Genomic DNA, 17722 nt, shown 5'->3' on the forward strand with positions numbered 1-17722 from the left:
AATCGATCAAGCATAAAGTTTCAGATAAAATAATTTTTCAAATTCTTGTAAGAAGGGTGCATGGCAATAAAAAAACAACTATAGTTGAATTTCAATTTTTTAAACTACATACATCAATATTTTTGTTTCATCCTAAACTTCTTCTTAGAAAACTAACTCTCGAACCAATTTCGAACCCAAGCTTAAAATCAATTTTGTAATATTTAGTAATATTAGTTTTCAAAAAATATTGATTTTTCAAATTACTTTATTTCCTTTCTGCAGTTTGCCGTTCTTTTTTCGCTTAATGTACATAGTTTGAATTTCCAACTACTTTTGGCGTTGAAGATATGGTATGGCCATTACAACTGTGGATTCTTTAGCGAAGTCTGCTGATGATAGAACTTGGTAGTTCTTGAAATAGCTATACAGACAACCTGCCCATCTTTCGTGCTGCATATGAATAAAATCTTATAAATTAGTAAGATTTATTGACCTCAAGCCGGCTAAAACATAGTTTTGTTTATTTCCTTTCTAGTCTTTATTTTCACATCGAATGATAGTTTATAACACGGGACTGTGTGTGTGCATTCTATCTATCTGTATATACAGTCACAACCTTATCACTTGGGTCCAAGCACATTGATAAACTTGAGTACCCCGAAAACTGACACATCCACGACCAATATATGTACATACATACATACATACATAGATGCATACAAAACATGGGCGTTTATATAATAAAAGGGGGATCACCGCAATGATAAAATCCGGTTTAGCAAACGATTCCAAATGTTATTTTTTGTTTTTGCCATCAGATACCGATATGTACATACATATGTATGTATGTACATACATACAGTCAAACATCCCTATAATGAAATCTCAATTGACCGGAAAAAACTCTAATTTGTAGAAACTAATTGTAAGATGTTTTGCGCAAAAGGTGACAAAACTTTTTTTTTGATTAACATTTCTGGCGAATTTCATTAAGTTAGGACTATTATTTTATGTGACAAGATACATACGTACATACATACATAAGTGTGTACGTAAATAGGAACAATCTGGCCTAAACCCAATTTTGGTCTGGTAAACTATTTTGTGTCTTTCCCATGATTTCGATGAAATTGGGACATAATGTTGGCCAAATTAGTAAGCTTCTTACGGATTAAGTTTGTGGGCCGTGTTTTTGAGTTTTTAAATAACCGATTTATAGTAAAACAAACTCTTGCAAAGGTTTATAAACTACAGCACAGACTTTCGGCTGATATCCTGAATAGTTTAAAGTCTACGAAATATGTATGTATGTATGTACCTACAGTAGATGCCGGTTATAACGATACGCAATAATTTCATGTCGTCATAACCGATTATGAAACGAAATTTGAGTTGGATATTGGCTAAGTGTTTTAAATGGTATTTGAAGAATGGAAAAAGTAATGAAACAAGCGAAATAAGTTATGAGCCTCTGTATTCTAGAGAAAAAACATGTTAAAAATGTTTGCCACAAAGAAATTTCTTCTATAGGGAAGCTTGACTGTGTAAATTAATGTGGTTTGTATAATTTGTACATGGGTATACATACTAACATATATGTATGTACATATATAGAGGCTAGCACGAATATATTTGTATATTAGTCATACATTTCTCTTGCAGGCCAATGTGAAATACTTGTATATAAGAGATGACGTCACCGTTTGTAGGGGGTACATGAGTATATACTTATGTATAATATGTATGAATATGTATCTATTGATACAAACAAACAGCTGATGACTTCAGCCAGCTAGCCGGAGAGCGATAAAAAAACACAAAGAAAAGGCCAATATAAAAACCTCAACTAAAGTCAGTCGTTTGTGGTTATTCGTGTCGTACATATGCCGGCTGTGTTGGCTTTTCTCATCAACAAGTAACCAATAATTGCATTTGTTTTGAAAGATTTAAACGTATTTACGACTAAATACATATAAACAAAACAAAATTCGGGAATTGTCAATTTTTGCGATTCTTGGAAATTAATTATTGGAAAAACCCCTCAAATATGTACGTAAATATTTTGTCGAGATAGAGATAGAATCCCAGCCCTTTTTTTTGACGTCATTAAGCAAAACAAAACAAAATTCAAATAATACAAAAGAATAGTGAAAAGCGATAAAAACTACACCTTAAATAGGCACGAAGCGACAGTTTTTAGTGACAATTAAAGTGTTAATAATTGGGCGAAAAAAACCCAATCCCCCACAAGTTAATTTCCATTTGGCATGACTTTAATAAATTAAATAGGAAATAAATTCTCTCTATTCTGACCATGATCCGATTGTGACAGAACTTGCCTAATATTCCGTGCTCAATACACATACATACATGGAACTATAATTAATAAGTTTAGCAACCGTCAAATTTCCATTTGACATCATTCATTCACCTTAAATTCTCGACAATTCGTCATCGGCTTTCTGGTGAAATTCTCTATTTCGAAAAACGCTTTTAAATTTCAGACGCAAAAAGAGTTTTCCCTTCTTATAGGGTTAGAATCAAGTAGATTGAAGATCTATTCAAAATTATTTTGTTTCCTGTTTTGCCTCAATTTCAGTGGCAATAAAATTATGAATGATTAGCCAGAGTGAAGTTTGTCCAATTATTGGAATTCAATGTCGCTATTATTATGTGAACTTTGATACCCTTGTTGAAGAGTATTTTGTTTATTTTTCCCAAAATTTAATACATATTCGGTTTAGTCATGGACTTTGCTCTGATCGAACGACTGTACCTAAAAGATCTTTTTCATGTAGAAATGTTCGTTAAAAAACATTGGAAAGTTCCAAAGTTATAGTAAGACTTTTGACTTTTGTCAAATGAAATCAAATATTATAAAGTAGACTTTTTCCACTTTCCATAATTGATCGAAAATCGGATTGGCAAGGGTATGCAAAATGCGTCATAGTTAAAATTTCACCGGCTTATTTTTGTATTTTACTTTTATTCCTCATCAATTCATGTCACACTCACTCACACACACAGAGAGAGACACTCACATATTTATGTGTATATTTTGTTTATAATTTTTATCAGTATATTTGTTTAACGATTTTTTTTTCCTCTGCGCCGGCAGTACAAGCTGAGGAACTCTGCCTCTGCCGGCGTCAGGCTGAGCTAAGCTGGGATTTTTTTTATTGTTAATCTCTGAATCCGAGACCTCCATATAACCAGTCGCAGCTCAGCTCTGAGCCTAGTTGGTTGTGGACACGCTTCGAAGATCAATATTTAAATTTGGTGTTTGATAATCATCTTAAGTAAAGTATTCAATTTGTTACTTTTTCTCGGTTTTCTTCGTTCTCGCCCGCTGCCTGTGACCCAAAATAAAATGCGTCGCGCAGACGCCGTCAGTGTCTTCGTTTGTGGCACTTTGGCCCTTCTCCAGGTGATGATGGAACCGGTAAAAGCCGAGCCAGAGGGGTAAGTTGAATCCACATTCTCGTGTGGTTGTAATTAGACAAGGGTTTTCATTTATGTAGTTGGTTTAATTATTAATAAGGCTTGCGATCGATCAGCCTTAACCTATACCCTTACATTAGGATGTTATATATTTCGATCTGAACAGAATCCTCAGATGTTGTTTTGCGATTGAAACTTTTCCAACCTGTTACCGGGTATTTTCCTTTGGTTTTACATTTTCTATTGATAATTAAGGCCTGTCACTTGTATTTCGAGAAGGGTATCTAGAAGTCGACGCTTTAGCTTTAAAATGTTCAAATTAATTACTATTTTCAAGGTTTGTTTTGTTTAAGGTTTCTCCGAAAACTATAATTTATGGATTTTTATGGATTTGTGAATTTATATTGAAATGTTTTTTGTTTATTAAATCAACAATGTAACTTTTATTGAATACTTCATAAATATTGATTGCACTTAAATTGGCAAAGGCTACAAATAGTTGAAAATCTTGAAAGTATTCATTTATTAAGTCGTCGGGCTAGAAACCGCAATTTCAATATAGATTACTTACCATAGAAATGTGTTGACGTATTTTCCAAATAATTTCCAACTGGCGGTGAGAGTTATGGCCATTCATTGTGGGCATAAGCCCAGATACAATATTTGTCAAATACTTCACACTTATTGACTAATTGTCAGAAATTCGTTATCCGTAAAATATATGATATATATTGTATACTATATATGTACATTTATACAAAATGTTGTTTCATTTGTTACCACTAATTGAGTTTCAGAGTAAACAATTTCTATTCATGTTATTATTATTATTCCTTTTTTTTCACTTATGTATTTATTTTGTTGCTTGGCTGATTATTATTTTTGTCTAACTAATGGATTTTTGTTGTGTTCGTGTAGTTGATTTATTATTAAGATTAGCTTTACACTAATTATATTTAATTAAAAGTGAGAATATAATTTGAATATTAATATTCTTTATTTACCAAATGACGATGATCTAATCTGAAGTGAATAGATAGTACAAAATAATTTTGAAAAATGTAAAAACCGGTTTGTGTTTTTCTTTTCTTTATGTGATCGTCCGTTTTGTTCGTTTATTGGCCGATTCTTAAGTCGTTTACCGTTATTTGCGAATTTACATATTTTCGTTTCTTAATGTGATGAAACGACAAAAAATAGTATACAATTAAATTGATAATTCAAAAAAAAAAAATCTTATCACATTTGGCTAATCGCATTCTTGTCTTCTATTAATGATTATAAATGAACTAAGATAATTTCTAATTATTTTTGGCATGCGCTTTTTTTTTTTTTTTTTGTTCATTTTGATTCTAGACAATATACAATTGTTGGCCCCGGAACAATACACTCGGATCGCGATTATAATGTGGCTGTTGCTGTGCATCACACCAAAAATCCAGTGACCCTGAAGATCGGGATCACGGGTCCCTCTGTTAATGAAAGCCAAACGGTGGAGCTGGCCAAAGCGGATGAGTTCAAGCAATTGATTTTCCATCTGCCTCCCCTGGAGTCGGGAGATTACAATCTGACCGCGGAAGGTGTATCTGGACTGGAGTTTAAGAACACCACCAAACTGAACTGGGCCGAATTCAATCCTTACATCAAAATACAGACCGATAAGGGTAAATACAAGCCCGGAGATACTATCAATTATCGTGTGCTATTCTTGGATGAAAATCTGCGACCGGATAAGGCCGGTGATAACGTGGTCATTTGGTTTGAGGACTCCAAACGTAACCGCATCAAGGAGGAGAAACACTTCAAAACCAGGTCTGGTGTATACACAGGTAAATTCCAACTGTCGGAATTTGCCACGTTGGGCTCGTGGTCTCTGCTGGTTGAGAATGGAGATGATGGAAAACTTGGGTATGACACAAATGAGATCTGCCACATGCAATATCGATTTAATCGACTTTTCCTTTCTCGTTTAGGGAGTCTCGAGTGTCGAGACATAAAATCCATTTTGGTAGGCCTTCGGCCGAAGAGCGTGTTTACTTTGAGGTAGAGAAGTATGTTTTGCCCAAGTATTCGGTTAAGATGGAGAATACTCAACAAGTTTCGGTCAAGGATGGCGATCTGAATATTGTGCTTAAGGCCAAGTAAGTAGCGGCATGGAGTTGCGATAGAAGGGAACTTTGTCTTAATCGATTCTTTTCTGTTTCCATAGCTACACCTATGGCAAACCCGTGAATGGCAAAGTGTTGGTCAACATACACTTGGATGAAACAAGTATTTGGTCCAATGTCGATGGTAAGACAGTGCGTACCGATCATCCGGGTCATGCCATCATAGCCACTGCCGATATGGTGAATGGCAAAGCCAAATTGGATTTGAATCTTAAGGAATTTGCCAGCTATTTGCCATACAATACGTCTTCATCCTATGTCCAGATCACGGCTACCGTAGAAGAAGACTTCACGGGTGTGAAACTTAATGAAACTGGCGGTATCTCGTTGTTCCCCTACCGCTATGAGATGTCTTGCCAGGATTATTCCAAATGTTACTCATTTGTGGCCGATAAGGAAGAAGAGGTGATCTTTAAAGTCACTCTAGTCGATGGCACTCTATTAACAGACACCAAGTCGGTGGTAAAAGCCACTTTCACCGAGGGTATACGTCACACCTATGGCTTCTATGGCTATGGAAATGAGGAAAAGAAGCCAGAATTGCCAGAGATTGAGAAGAAAACCTTTGCCTTCGAGACTCATTTGAATGCGTCGAGTTTGGCTGTTTTCAAGGTTACGTTACCAGATCTCCCAGATATCGAGAACTACACGCGATATTACAACATTGAACTGGAGTTTGATGGTGAGCAACGTGAGCTTTACACCACTTACCCCTACAGGGAGCCCAAGAAAATCGTAGATCCCGAAAATGAGGATGAGAAGGAAAAGGAATGGTTCAAGGTCGATGTGGAGAGGCCCAAAGATGTTTGGTCGTAAGTAAAAGTCATATTTCAAACTGAACAGCCCGAGTTTAATGCCAAAACACTTCTCTCCTCAGCTTAAAATCAGGCCAGGAGTACAAGGTAACGCTGAACTCCAGTCGTCCTTTCACTTATTTCGTCTACAACATTATTGGACGTGGCAACATTTTGCAAACCGAACGTGTGGAACTCTCGGAACCTCAAAAGATCCATGATATTGTGCTGAAACCCAATTTCCTGACCTCACCCTATGGCCGGATATACGTCTATTATGTCGATGATACCGGTGAATTTCGTTATGCCGAGACCACATTCCATGTGGACGTTGAGTTGCAGAACAAGTTAGAAATTACGGCACCCGAAGAGGTCAAGCCTGGCGCCGAAGTCGAGCTGGAGATCAAAACGGAACCCAAATCATTTGTTGCTCTCACGGCCGTCGATCAGAGTGTCCTGTTGCTGGGCAGCAACAACGATGTCACCAAGGACGGGTTCAACTGGCGCTTGGGTAGATATGATACCTCAACACCCTGGCAGGGTGGATATTCGTATTACCCCGGAGAACGAAGTGGTGTGGTGACCATGACCAATGCAAACTTCTTCTACAATCGCACTGCACCGGTTAGCCATCCACGTAAGTGTGCCAAGTGGTTTGAATCTTTAGATTTTTTAATTAACTTTTCTCGGTTTCTGTTCGTTTAGAAGCCTTTGGAGTAGCTGGTGGAACGTTCGCCATGCGCAAAACTGCTGTGGCACATGACTCGGTGGCCCAGCCCTTAGGTGCTCCACAAATGGAAGGTTTTTACAGCACTCAGTCAGCAGTGGGTTTCGCTGGTGGGGCGGGAAATGCTGCTCCAGCTGTTCGTAAGAACTTTGCCGAAACCTGGATATTCGCTGATATTGAGGAAACCCAAACGGAGATATTCAAATGGATCAAGACTATTCCCGATACCATAACCAATTGGGTGCTCACTGGGTTCGCGTTACATCCTCATAAGGGTTTGGCTGTGACCAACGACAAAGTAAATATAAAGACATTCCAGCCATTCTTTGTCTCCGTCCGTTTGCCATATTCGGTGAAACGTGGCGAGGTTATCAGTGTGCCAGCCCTGGTCTTCAACTATTTGCCGAAACAACTGGATGTGGAGGTCACTCTAGACAATGAGGATGGTGAATACGACTTCGTCGACGCTTCGAATGAGGTCATTGGCGAACACAAACGCTCAAAGACGGTTCGTGTGGGCGCCAATGAGGCGGGCGGTGTCAACTTCCTTATTCGCCCTAAGGTCCTCGGAAATATTTTGTTAAAATTCACAGCCATTTCTCCTTTGGCTGGTGACGCTGTCCACAAATCATTGAAGGTTGTTCCCGAGGGTGTGACCCAATATCAGAATCGTGCCTTCTTTGTCAATCTGAAAAAGGATGTGACTGAGTATAAGCAAAACTTTGAGCTGGAATTACCCGATGACATTGTGCCCGACTCCCAACACGTTGAATTCGGCGTTGTGGGAGATCTGCTGGGTCCTGTGATTAAGAACCTGGAAAATCTGTTGCGATTGCCCAGCGGCTGTGGTGAACAGACGATGTCCAAGCTGGTGCCTAATTATTTGGTTCGCGACTACCTAAAGAGCATCAATAAATTGACTCCCGGCGTGGAGAACAGAATTAAACGGAATCTCGAGGAGGGCTATCAGCATATGCTCCATTATCGCCACGACGATGGCAGCTACAGCAGCTTCGGGCCAGGCAAATGGCGGGAGGAGGATCCGGAACGCAATGGCTCCACTTGGCTAACCGCATATGTTCTGCGCTCCTTTAGCCAGATCAAGGAAATCATCAAATTGGATGAAAAGATGTTGGAAAGTGGCTATGAGTTCCTCCTTGGACGCCAGGCTGAGAATGGTAGCTTTACCGAGACTGGTGAATACTTTTATGGCTCTCAGCGTTCCGATCTGACCCTAACAGCGAATGCCTTGTTGGCTCTCCTTGAGCAGGAGAAACTTAATCAAACGGCCATTGACAAAGCTGTGGAGTACTTGAATTCCCAATTGGACAAGTCCGACGAGTTGCTGCCAAAATCTGTGGCTATTTATGCATTGCAGAAGGCCAAGTCCCCAGAAGCGTCCAAGCATGTAGCCTATCTGAAGTCCGTAGCCAAACAGGAAGATGATCGCACTTGGTGGTCCGAAGATGAGGAGAAGTTGAGGGCCTCTTCAGGCTATTGCCGACGTTGGTGGTGCTGGATCTGGAGCCATGATGTCGAGATCACTTCATATGCTCTGCTCTCACTTCTGGAAAGCAATCAAGAGACTCCCGATGCTGTATTGAATACGATTCGTTGGCTCGTGGCCCAACGTAATAGCTATGGTGGATTCGCCTCCACACAGGACACGGTGGTGGGTCTTCAGGCTCTCATTCAATTCGCCAAAAAGACAGGCTATGAGGCCGCCAAGTGGCAAGTGAATGTCTCCAATAAGGGATTGCGTGAGAAATCCGAGAAACTATCCATATCGGACGAGAATGACTTACTTTTGCAAACTATCGAGTTTCCGCAAGGCACCAAATCCCTTGAATTCCAAGCGGAAGGCACTGGAGCTGCCCTTGTCCAGATAAGCTATCAATATAATATTGTGGAAAAGGAACCAAAGCCTAGCTTTAAGATCGAGACCATAATCAAACCACAATCTTCACCTGCCAAATTGGAATTAAGCGTGTGCGTCGAGTATGTTGAAGATGGCAAAGCAAAGGCCTCAAACATGGCCATCCTAGAGGTATCATTACCATCTGGCTATACGGCCGACGAAGAGACCTTCAAGGACATACAGAATATTGAACGTGTGAGGGTAAGTGATACATCCCATTACAACTATGAAGTGTATTTTCATTGACTTCATCTCTGTTTCAGCTGGTGGAAACCAAAAACGATGATTCTGTAGTCGTCATCTATTTCGAGAGTCTGCCCAAGGGTGAGCTCAAATGCCTCCCAATCGACGCCTATCGCACCCATTCGGTAGCCAATCAGAAACCCGCCCCTGTCGTCCTCTACGACTACTACGACACGAACAAGAAGGCCACTGACTACTATCAAATTAATTCCAAACTTTGCGATATCTGCGAGGGGTCAGAGTGCAAGAAAAATTGCTAAGCCCCCAACGAAATGTGAAAAATGCCATCTTAAATACGATTTGTATATTGTAAAATATAAATAAACATTAAAGCTTGTGATTATGTAATGTAAACATCCTTGGCTTCACCATCTCTATCGTTTTGATTACTTATTTTTTAGAAATGAAGGTGAAATATTGTTTCACTTGGTGCAATGTATAACCAAGTCGGCGTGACTACTTCTTTCTTTATGTTGGGCTTCTGTTGCTCCTTTGGCTACGTTTGTGACTTACGTAAGTGACTTCGTTACAGAGGTTGGTATAGCTGAAAATGGGCTATTGACACGGTGAGGCTCCTAACCTACTGTTTTGAGCGAGGTCTTCCCCGCATCTCTCTGGTTGATGGCATCCTGATAAACATTGCAACCTTTATACGATGCAGTATGTGCAATTCCGCAAAGGGTAAAGGTTACAAGTGCGTCTTGTGGCTTTGTGCAATCAGCAGAGAGATTATTGCTGGAGCACTGCACCCATCTGACAGTCTTACTGTAGTATCGTTGTGTGTAATTGAACATTCGGCAGATGATTGGCCTTCCTGGGAGGCTCGATGGTTTTGTCAATGAAAAAGAGAGGCAGATGTGCCGTGGCCTACCGGTATTTTACATTGGTGAGGTGTCTCACACTCAGACTGAGTTTACCTAGCTCCTTTTGATGTATTTGGGTTCTGATTACTGAGCGATAGGCTCTTTCCTGCTTCATTTGGTAGGTGTGAAACGCTGCCCATTTGGCTTCTTGCTTGTTTATCAGTAGAAGAGAAGTTGGGAAGACAGTGATGCGGACCTGCTTGTCCCTTGCGGCTTTTAGCTTATATTCGTCCGATTCAATTGTTTCTGCAACAAAATTCTGTAGCTTTGTGATGTTGTTAACAGAAGGGATAAAGATTGGTGGTGGCTTTGAAGGGTCCGGCGTGTTGATCTCCTTTGCTGCCTTGGATGTAGATGGCTAATCGCCATCGTTTCTGTCCACCAATTCCGCGAATCTATTGTTGTTATTGGTGCAGTGTTTCTCCCAGTTCACTTGTAGTCCATTTTAGATGAACTAGAGCTTAAAATTGAAGTACAGATAGTATATGTACATACATACATATGTATATACATAACATTCCAATTCGCCTGATTCTGTTAAATATACAAAACAAAATTAATAAAACTAAAACAACTTATATCCATTTAGTATTAAGACATTGAAAAAATATGGTTAGATTGATTTGGCTACTAATGCTGATAAGAAATCAAATTACTTAAGGTATAAGGAGCATCAATTGTTATCGATTATACAATTTGTTTTAAACTTTTAATAAAATTTCTACATATACATAAGTATTTTCCTGATGCATGTCAATTTTATATTTTCTACCGTGCACTTATACAGGTTTTTATCCAAGGCAGGAATGGAAAGGGAGGGCAGCTGAACATTTATTCAATAAGTCGTCCCGCTCACTCACCGATTTCCGATTCCGATCGAGTGGAAACTCCATCCGCGGGATCCCACTGGCACCATTTACCATCTCTTTACAGCTACCATAGGCACACCAGTTGCCAGATGCAGCGTTAAAAGTAATTAATTTTTAATTTCTGCAATTGTTTTAACATAAAAGAGGTCAATATTTTAGATATACATATGTATAGTTAGTAACTTATGTATATTTTGCATACTTTTTGTTTTCGAACCTAAAACCTTCATAAACCAGTAGATGACGGTTATTAAGAGAGCACATTGCAGTAACGATCCGAAGAAAAACAGTCACAAAATTTGTTTAATGAATTTACGGGAGATACTTCGTTTCGGAGCTCTTGAGTATTCACACACTTCGTATTATCTTCGGCCTATTCATGTAAATTGATCATTTGAGCACAATAATATATTATTTAGAAAATGCTGTACCCAGATTGAGTAGAACTTTTTAGAGCGTTGCCAAATTAATTCATTTTTGTTCCTTGTGTACTTTTTTTGTGAAAACACTTTTTTTTTAGTGATGCATTTGGAAAATATCGATGAAAAGGTCAATCGAACCGCCTGAGATAGGAACGTCGGGCTAGCACCTCTAGATGTTCGAGCTGGCATCCTTTGCTCAATGTCGGAGTCGAATCTGGTATGACGCACAAGTTCGCATCCAACGGAGGGTATATAAAGCGCCCTGCCGCCAAATTTCTCATTTTAACGTGACTTTCACCCGGTGCGAATATTTCAAATGTAAAAACTTGAACATCCGCTTTACATTTTGAAATGGTGTTTGAAGTCCCCAGTCCCATTTTCCTTAGTCTTTAAATTTCCCAAAATCTTATTTTCCAATGTTGGGCGGCAATCAACATTGTCCGGTTTTTGACAGTTAATTACTATTTTCAAGGGTAATTTTTATTTTGTTGTTAAATAGCCAACGACATCCTTTTTTTCCAAATCATTTAAATTGGAGGCTGCACTTCACTTTGAAAGTCGCGAGACGTCGGAATACGACAATAACATAAATGATGTTGGGAGGATCTTTAGGGTTCACTTATAAACTCCTTAAAATAGTCTGACGTGCTTTAATTGGGGTTTCTAGTTTATTTGATGTGTATTTAAATTTAAATGCCCTTATAAGAAACGAGTCATTTTCCCTAGCCCCATGAAAACCACAAGTTTGGTTAAGTTTTTGATACTTCTCAAAATATTTTTCCAGAAGTTTGGATTTACATAGTTAGGTTGTGGTGGCAGCTTTTTTGGTAGTCTAAATGTTGTTGTTAGCCAACGACATCCTTTTCTTCCAGATTATTGAAACTTCTTGAAATAGTCTAGACGTGTTTTTTTTATTGGGGTTTCTAGTTTCTTTGAGCAGAGAGAGCTCGGATCATTGGATGATAATTCTACATCAGAGCTGGATTACGCGTGCAATTATCATCAATCGACCAACATTTTCCGAACGCAATTTAGCTTGATTCAACCGATAAAAAGGCCCTCCGTTTCGATTATAAAGTTCATGTCAACGCAATACTGTTGAAATATGTGTATTTAAATTTAAATGCCCTCATAAGTTGTTAGCGTTCCTGAGATGGTCTCAACATTATGGAAACGTGGCATTTTCCCTAGCCCCATGAAAACCAAAAGTTTGGTCAAGTTTTTGATACTTTCAAAATATTTTTCCAGAAGTTTGGATTTAGTTAGGTTGTGGTGGCAGCTTTTTTGGTAGTGTAAATGTTTTTGTTAGCCAACGACATCCTTTTCTTCCAAATTATTGAAACTTCTTGAAATAGTCTAGACGTGTTTCTTTTTATTTCTAGTTTCTTTGAGCAGAGAGAGCTCGGATCATTGGATGATAATTCTACATCGGAGCTGGATTACGCGTGCAATTACCATCAATCGACCAACATTTTCCGAACGCAATTTAGCTTGATTCAACCGATAAAAAGGCCCTCCGTTTCGATTATAAAGTTCATGTCAACGCAATACCCTTGAAATATGTGTATTTAAATTTAAATGCCCTCATAAGTTGTTAGCGTTCCTGAGATGGTCTCAGGATTATGGAAACGTGGCATTTTCCCTAGCCCCATGAAAACCAAAAGTTTGGTCAAGTTTTTGATACTTTCAAAATATTTTTCCAGAAGTTTGGATTTAGTTAGGTTGTGGTGGCAGCTTTTTGGTAGTGTACATGTTGTTTTTGGCCAACGTGGTTTTTTATTGGTGTTTTGCTACTCAATAATCCCATGTCTTTTTTTAAGTGCGCAACGATCTGGTCCTCGAATTAAGACAATATTTCTTTCTTTTACTTTTCGACTTTTTGTAAAGTTAGACATGTGACTAGTTTGGATCATCCACTTGTGCGATCGTTATGATAGCGTATTTGTCCCGAGTGTTTTGGGATCTCCAAAGTTGAGGCTTCTATGAAGCTTTTAATTGTATTGTGGCTGATATCCTGTTCTCTTTACTACTTTTGATAACGGCATGATCTCCTTAGCTACAGCCATTTAAAAATAAATAATCTTACATAGTTATCACATGCCATACCATACCATACCATCTCTCTCTTTACTTAAGTCTTTAGAGGCATCTTAAAAATTCATGCGAAATATACGTTCGCTTGCTTGTCAATGACTTTAATAAATATCTATCTCCGTCTAGGACTTCAACTACCTCAAACGGACCTTTAAACTTTGGATCAAGCTTAGTTTGATGTCGCTCTTCATTCTTTAGCAATACGTAGTCGCCCACGGTCGAATCTACATTTATCGTATCGTGCAGGGTTTTCCATATTGTGTTTAGCATGTTTTCTGAAGTTTTCGCTGTCTATCACAACATCTCCTTAATTAATTGGCAGCAAACCAATAGGTCCAGCTTCTTTACCATTTAGCATGGGCTAAACCTAGTGACTCGATTTGCCGTGCAATTCAATGCCAGTTGACCATCAGCCAACGCATCCTGCCACGATCTTTGAGTGGTTTTTACAGCGGTCAACATGAAAGCTCTTGGTATTACCGGTTTGGTTTTTCCGTAATTCATATGTTTTGTCTAAATCCACAACTTTAAAATTATATTAAATTGGGTAATATTTTTGCCTAATTATGGCTGTAAACCCTTAAGAACAAAAGGGCATAAATCGGGATCCAGATTACAGGCCCCCAGCGAAAAAAAGGCTAAGTGAAATGAAGAAAGCTTGGTGACAGCAAAAAAGTGGAAGAGCACGAAACGTCACACCATGCGAAAATCCATTCACCTATTACAGTACCCATTCATTGGAGTATTAGTAGAATGGCTAGCATCTTTAATGTAGCGCGCAGAATGTCATCAAGGGCAAAGAAATTGCAAGCTACTCACGGATTTGATGCTCATTTACATCCAAAACTTGGACAACCAATGGATTCAGAAACAGTTCAGATAATTTAGGAGTTCTACTTCACAGATGACGTTAGTCGCATATTGCCAGGTCGAAATAAATGCAAGTCAATGAAAACAAAAAAATGAGTGATTGAAAAAAAATTCATACGGAAATTTCTTAATATGAACATGAATTTGTCTTATTTACTTACAGAAGAATGTATTTTAGCAGGTCAATGGGAGTCGCATAATGTTTGTTTCTACAAAACACATGAAAATATGAGACTGAAATGTATTGCACTCAGATTTTTGAGCTGGATAAGCACTCAAATTAAAAAGATGTTTTCGAAATGCTTTCATTTTTACTGAGTCGGTCATTATTTTGCTTCGAAAATATGCAAACCTTTTTTTTTATCAGTTTTTTTTAAACGTTTATCGGAGGGTCCCAACACAAGATTTACCAGAAGGATTAAGGCATGAGTTCCCAGCAAGGAAAAGAAGCTGTTCAGATCCCTCAGGTTTAAGCTGTGCAGGCGCAACTTTGATCCAGTGCAAGAGCCACAGTACATACTTAAATATTTTATCCTTATCTATTTAAAAGATGATCATAACGTGTTAAATTATAATTTGGTAATGATTTCGGAAAATTTGATTCATTAAGCACATTCGGTTCACTTATTTAACTCCAAACTAATGGCTAATCTTGTGAATAAGTAAAAAAAAAAGTATCATATTTCTGATAAAGCAGTGTCGCAGTATAAAAACAAATTTAACTTCACGAATTTATTGCACCATGAAAGGGAATAATCCTCCATAAGGATTCAAGACTGAGTAGAACTTGTTTGCTACTTCCCGTGACTAGGCAACCTGTGATGGAATTGGTGGAACAGTTAAGAGACAAAAATGGCAAGAGACAAGAACAAGCATTGTTTAATAAAGCCGCGTCAGATCTTAAAAAGAAATTACTGGAGTTAAAACAAGAATCTCTAACAGAGTATCTACGCCCAACGCCCAACAATCAGGAAATTCCTATCAAAGATATTAACGGAGCATGGTGCAAGTCTGAAAAAGAAAAAGTAAACTCTTTTGCTCAATATCTGTACAGTCTTTCAGCCAAACGATATTCATGACTCTGGTGTAGAAGCAGAAATAAAATTATTCCTTGACTCTCCAAATCAAATGAGTCTACCAATTCGAAAAACCAGCTTTGAAGAAGTCTGCGGAGAATTTAAATTGATACTAAAAAGTCTCCCGGGTGTGTGTAGTCAGTGGAAAGGTGCTGAAATAATTATGATAGCCAAGCCGAATAAACCAGAAAGCTGCGTTTCGTCATACCGTCCCATCAGTCCGCTGGCTACTTTTTCCAAAGTATTTGAAAAAATACTGCTGAGAAGAATGTTGCCAATGTTGGACGACCTTACCATTACCATACCCGAACATCAGTTTGGGTTCAGAAAGCAGCATGGAACACATGAGCAATGCCATCGCACCTTGGTATGTTTCCAATGCTGAAATTCATAAAGACCTTAATATACTGTTTTTTGTGGATCTAGAAGTTTAATTTGCAACTGCCCTGTGGGGACTCGAGTCTTTGGAATTCCGTCAATAAACCAATCAGAGTATCGCTTCAAGACCTAATTAGAGCAATCTTATAAAATTCACTTATATCGCCATCATATTTGATGGCATCGTAATATCCGACTAAACCAGTTAGTTGGACTCTTTAGGTTTTAAAAATTTTGAAGTTCTCAGCGTCCGTTGTTACGCCAAAACCCTGGCTAAGAATTTCACGACCAATCAACACATCGTACTGCAAAAATCTATCCATAATAACATGCATCAAAACCTCCAAATCGTATGGTTTTACACAGGCCCGGACTGGCTCACCGGGCAAATGCCCGGTGGGCCCTCAAGGTAGGGGGCCCCTTTTGATGAAATTTCATGTGTGGAGTAGCAGTTACTAGGGTACTTCGTACGAGGTTCCCAGTAAGAATCATTTTTTAAACGTAAGGAACTTTAGACATTGTTTTCAAAAGTGAAGAAATATTGTGTAGCAGAGAACTGATTTTATTTTAACCAGGGTCCAAAATTATCTATTTGTATATAGAATAAACAAAAGGCCTGGGCCCCAGACGTTTAGGGGCCCCTTCAATATACTATAATTGCATGGTTGTATTTTATATTGTAGCTATATTTTGGCAAGTCTGTGTTATTTTTCCATAATTAAAAAAAGTTGAATCTAATTGAAGATAAACGAATTATTAACGCCTTTTCGTTACCTCAAAAACTTTTGACTGTTTGATGAGTGTTCAAATCTAGTAAAATAACGCCTTACGTAGAAGCACATTGTTGAAAAAAGATAGGCAAATAAAAATGCTTGATTGTTTGTAAGAAGTCGTTTTTGTTTTATTCACATAAACGATCATACTTAATGTAAAACCTAAAAATGTGTACCTTTCATTTGCCACGGAAATAATTTTTCAAGCATATAATATAGGGGGCCCTTCAACTTGTATGCCCGGTGGGCCCTTAGGGTCCCAGTCCGGGCCTGGTTTTACATTAAAACCTGCTGTGTACTATAAATGGTCTCGTTACTTAAACCGTTAAGTTTTACAATATTATTTATTCTTTTTCCCTTAAATTTATCGGCAGCACTATATCAAGGAACGCTCAGATCCAGAATCAAAACAAAAGGGGACGGACTCTTATTGTTCCTGATGGTGGAGCAACTGTGCAAATGTTTACACGCTTCTCGTACACCTTGTCGTTTCCCGGTATTTGTCTTTTTGGGCAAGATGCCCTAGTTTGTTGCAGAAATGGCATCTGACGTCAGACTGTAGCCGCATTCGCCTATAGTTCTACTTCCATTTCCTTTCGCGTCTTGGTGTCCGTTGTAAAAATGGTTCGCTGCAGCTTGAGCTCAACCTGAGCAAGGTGAGCCAGAACCACTTACACTGCGCGACAACCGATTAGCACACCCAATTCTTCCTACATTTGAAGCTTAATATCAGCCAATCGCGTGATCCTTTTGGAATGATTTTTGTGTCATTAAGACTTCACATATTTTTTAACAAAGAAAAATAATATTTAGGTTATTAACTTTATTAAAACCGTTTTAAGAGAATATTATCTAAATTAATATAAAAAACCGACTTAAATTTTTGCGACAACCGATTAGCACACCCACTCACAAATGTCGAAATATGTAGAAAAATGGGCTTCGAACCACATCACAAAATTTTTTTCTGTTTTACCTTATTTATAAACAAAATTAATAATGTGTTGTGCCACCACGGTTAAGTATGACCTCATACATCCTTTTGGGTAGTCATACAATTGTTGAATTACTGAAGAAGGCCGATCTTTCATGTTTTTCCCATAA

General features: G+C 38.3%; 1 protein-coding gene and 1 long non-coding RNA gene across 3 annotated transcripts; one reads left to right on the forward strand and one right to left on the reverse strand.

The window, feature by feature from the left end:
* The first annotated feature begins 1888 nt into the window (after positions 1 to 1888).
* On the forward strand, positions 1889 to 9627 carry Tep4 (Thioester-containing protein 4). Of its 2 annotated transcripts, XM_068284292.1 has the most exons (8): positions 1889 to 2031; positions 3366 to 3444; positions 4780 to 5331; positions 5397 to 5564; positions 5633 to 6403; positions 6469 to 7022; positions 7091 to 9231; positions 9294 to 9627. In XM_068284292.1, the coding sequence occupies exons 2-8, from the start codon at positions 3413 to 3415 to the stop codon at positions 9531 to 9533; spliced, it is 4458 nt and encodes a 1485-aa protein (XP_068140393.1). In that variant the 5' UTR covers positions 1889 to 2031; positions 3366 to 3412; the 3' UTR covers positions 9534 to 9627. The 2 variants fall into 2 exon arrangements, with proteins under 2 accessions (XP_068140393.1, XP_068140392.1); XM_068284291.1 differs by lacking the exon at positions 1889 to 2031 and having other exon boundaries at positions 3209 to 3444.
* Positions 9563 to 11488, reverse strand: LOC137572550 (uncharacterized). Its single transcript, XR_011031701.1, has 3 exons — positions 11208 to 11488; positions 10997 to 11126; positions 9563 to 10670 (listed from the first exon to the last, which is right to left on the reverse strand). It is a non-coding gene; the product is annotated as an uncharacterized lncRNA (long non-coding RNA).
* Between the last annotated feature and the right edge of the window lie 6234 nt (positions 11489 to 17722).

Source organism: Drosophila tropicalis, unplaced genomic scaffold, assembly GCF_018151085.1.
Source record: "Drosophila tropicalis isolate 14030-0801.00 unplaced genomic scaffold, ASM1815108v1 contig_39, whole genome shotgun sequence".
In the NCBI taxonomy this organism is placed as follows: Eukaryota; Metazoa; Arthropoda; class Insecta; order Diptera; family Drosophilidae; genus Drosophila; species Drosophila tropicalis.

Coding starts and splice junctions, on each gene's coding strand:
- Tep4 (XM_068284291.1), top strand. CDS start 3,353: ATGCGTCGCGCAGACGCCGTCAGTGTCTTCGTTTGTGGCACTTTGGCC. Junction 5,565..5,632: donor AATATTGTGCTTAAGGCCAA/GTAAGTAGCGGC, acceptor CTGTTTCCATAG/CTACACCTATGGCAAACCCG. Junction 7,023..7,090: donor TGCACCGGTTAGCCATCCAC/GTAAGTGTGCCA, acceptor CTGTTCGTTTAG/AAGCCTTTGGAGTAGCTGGT.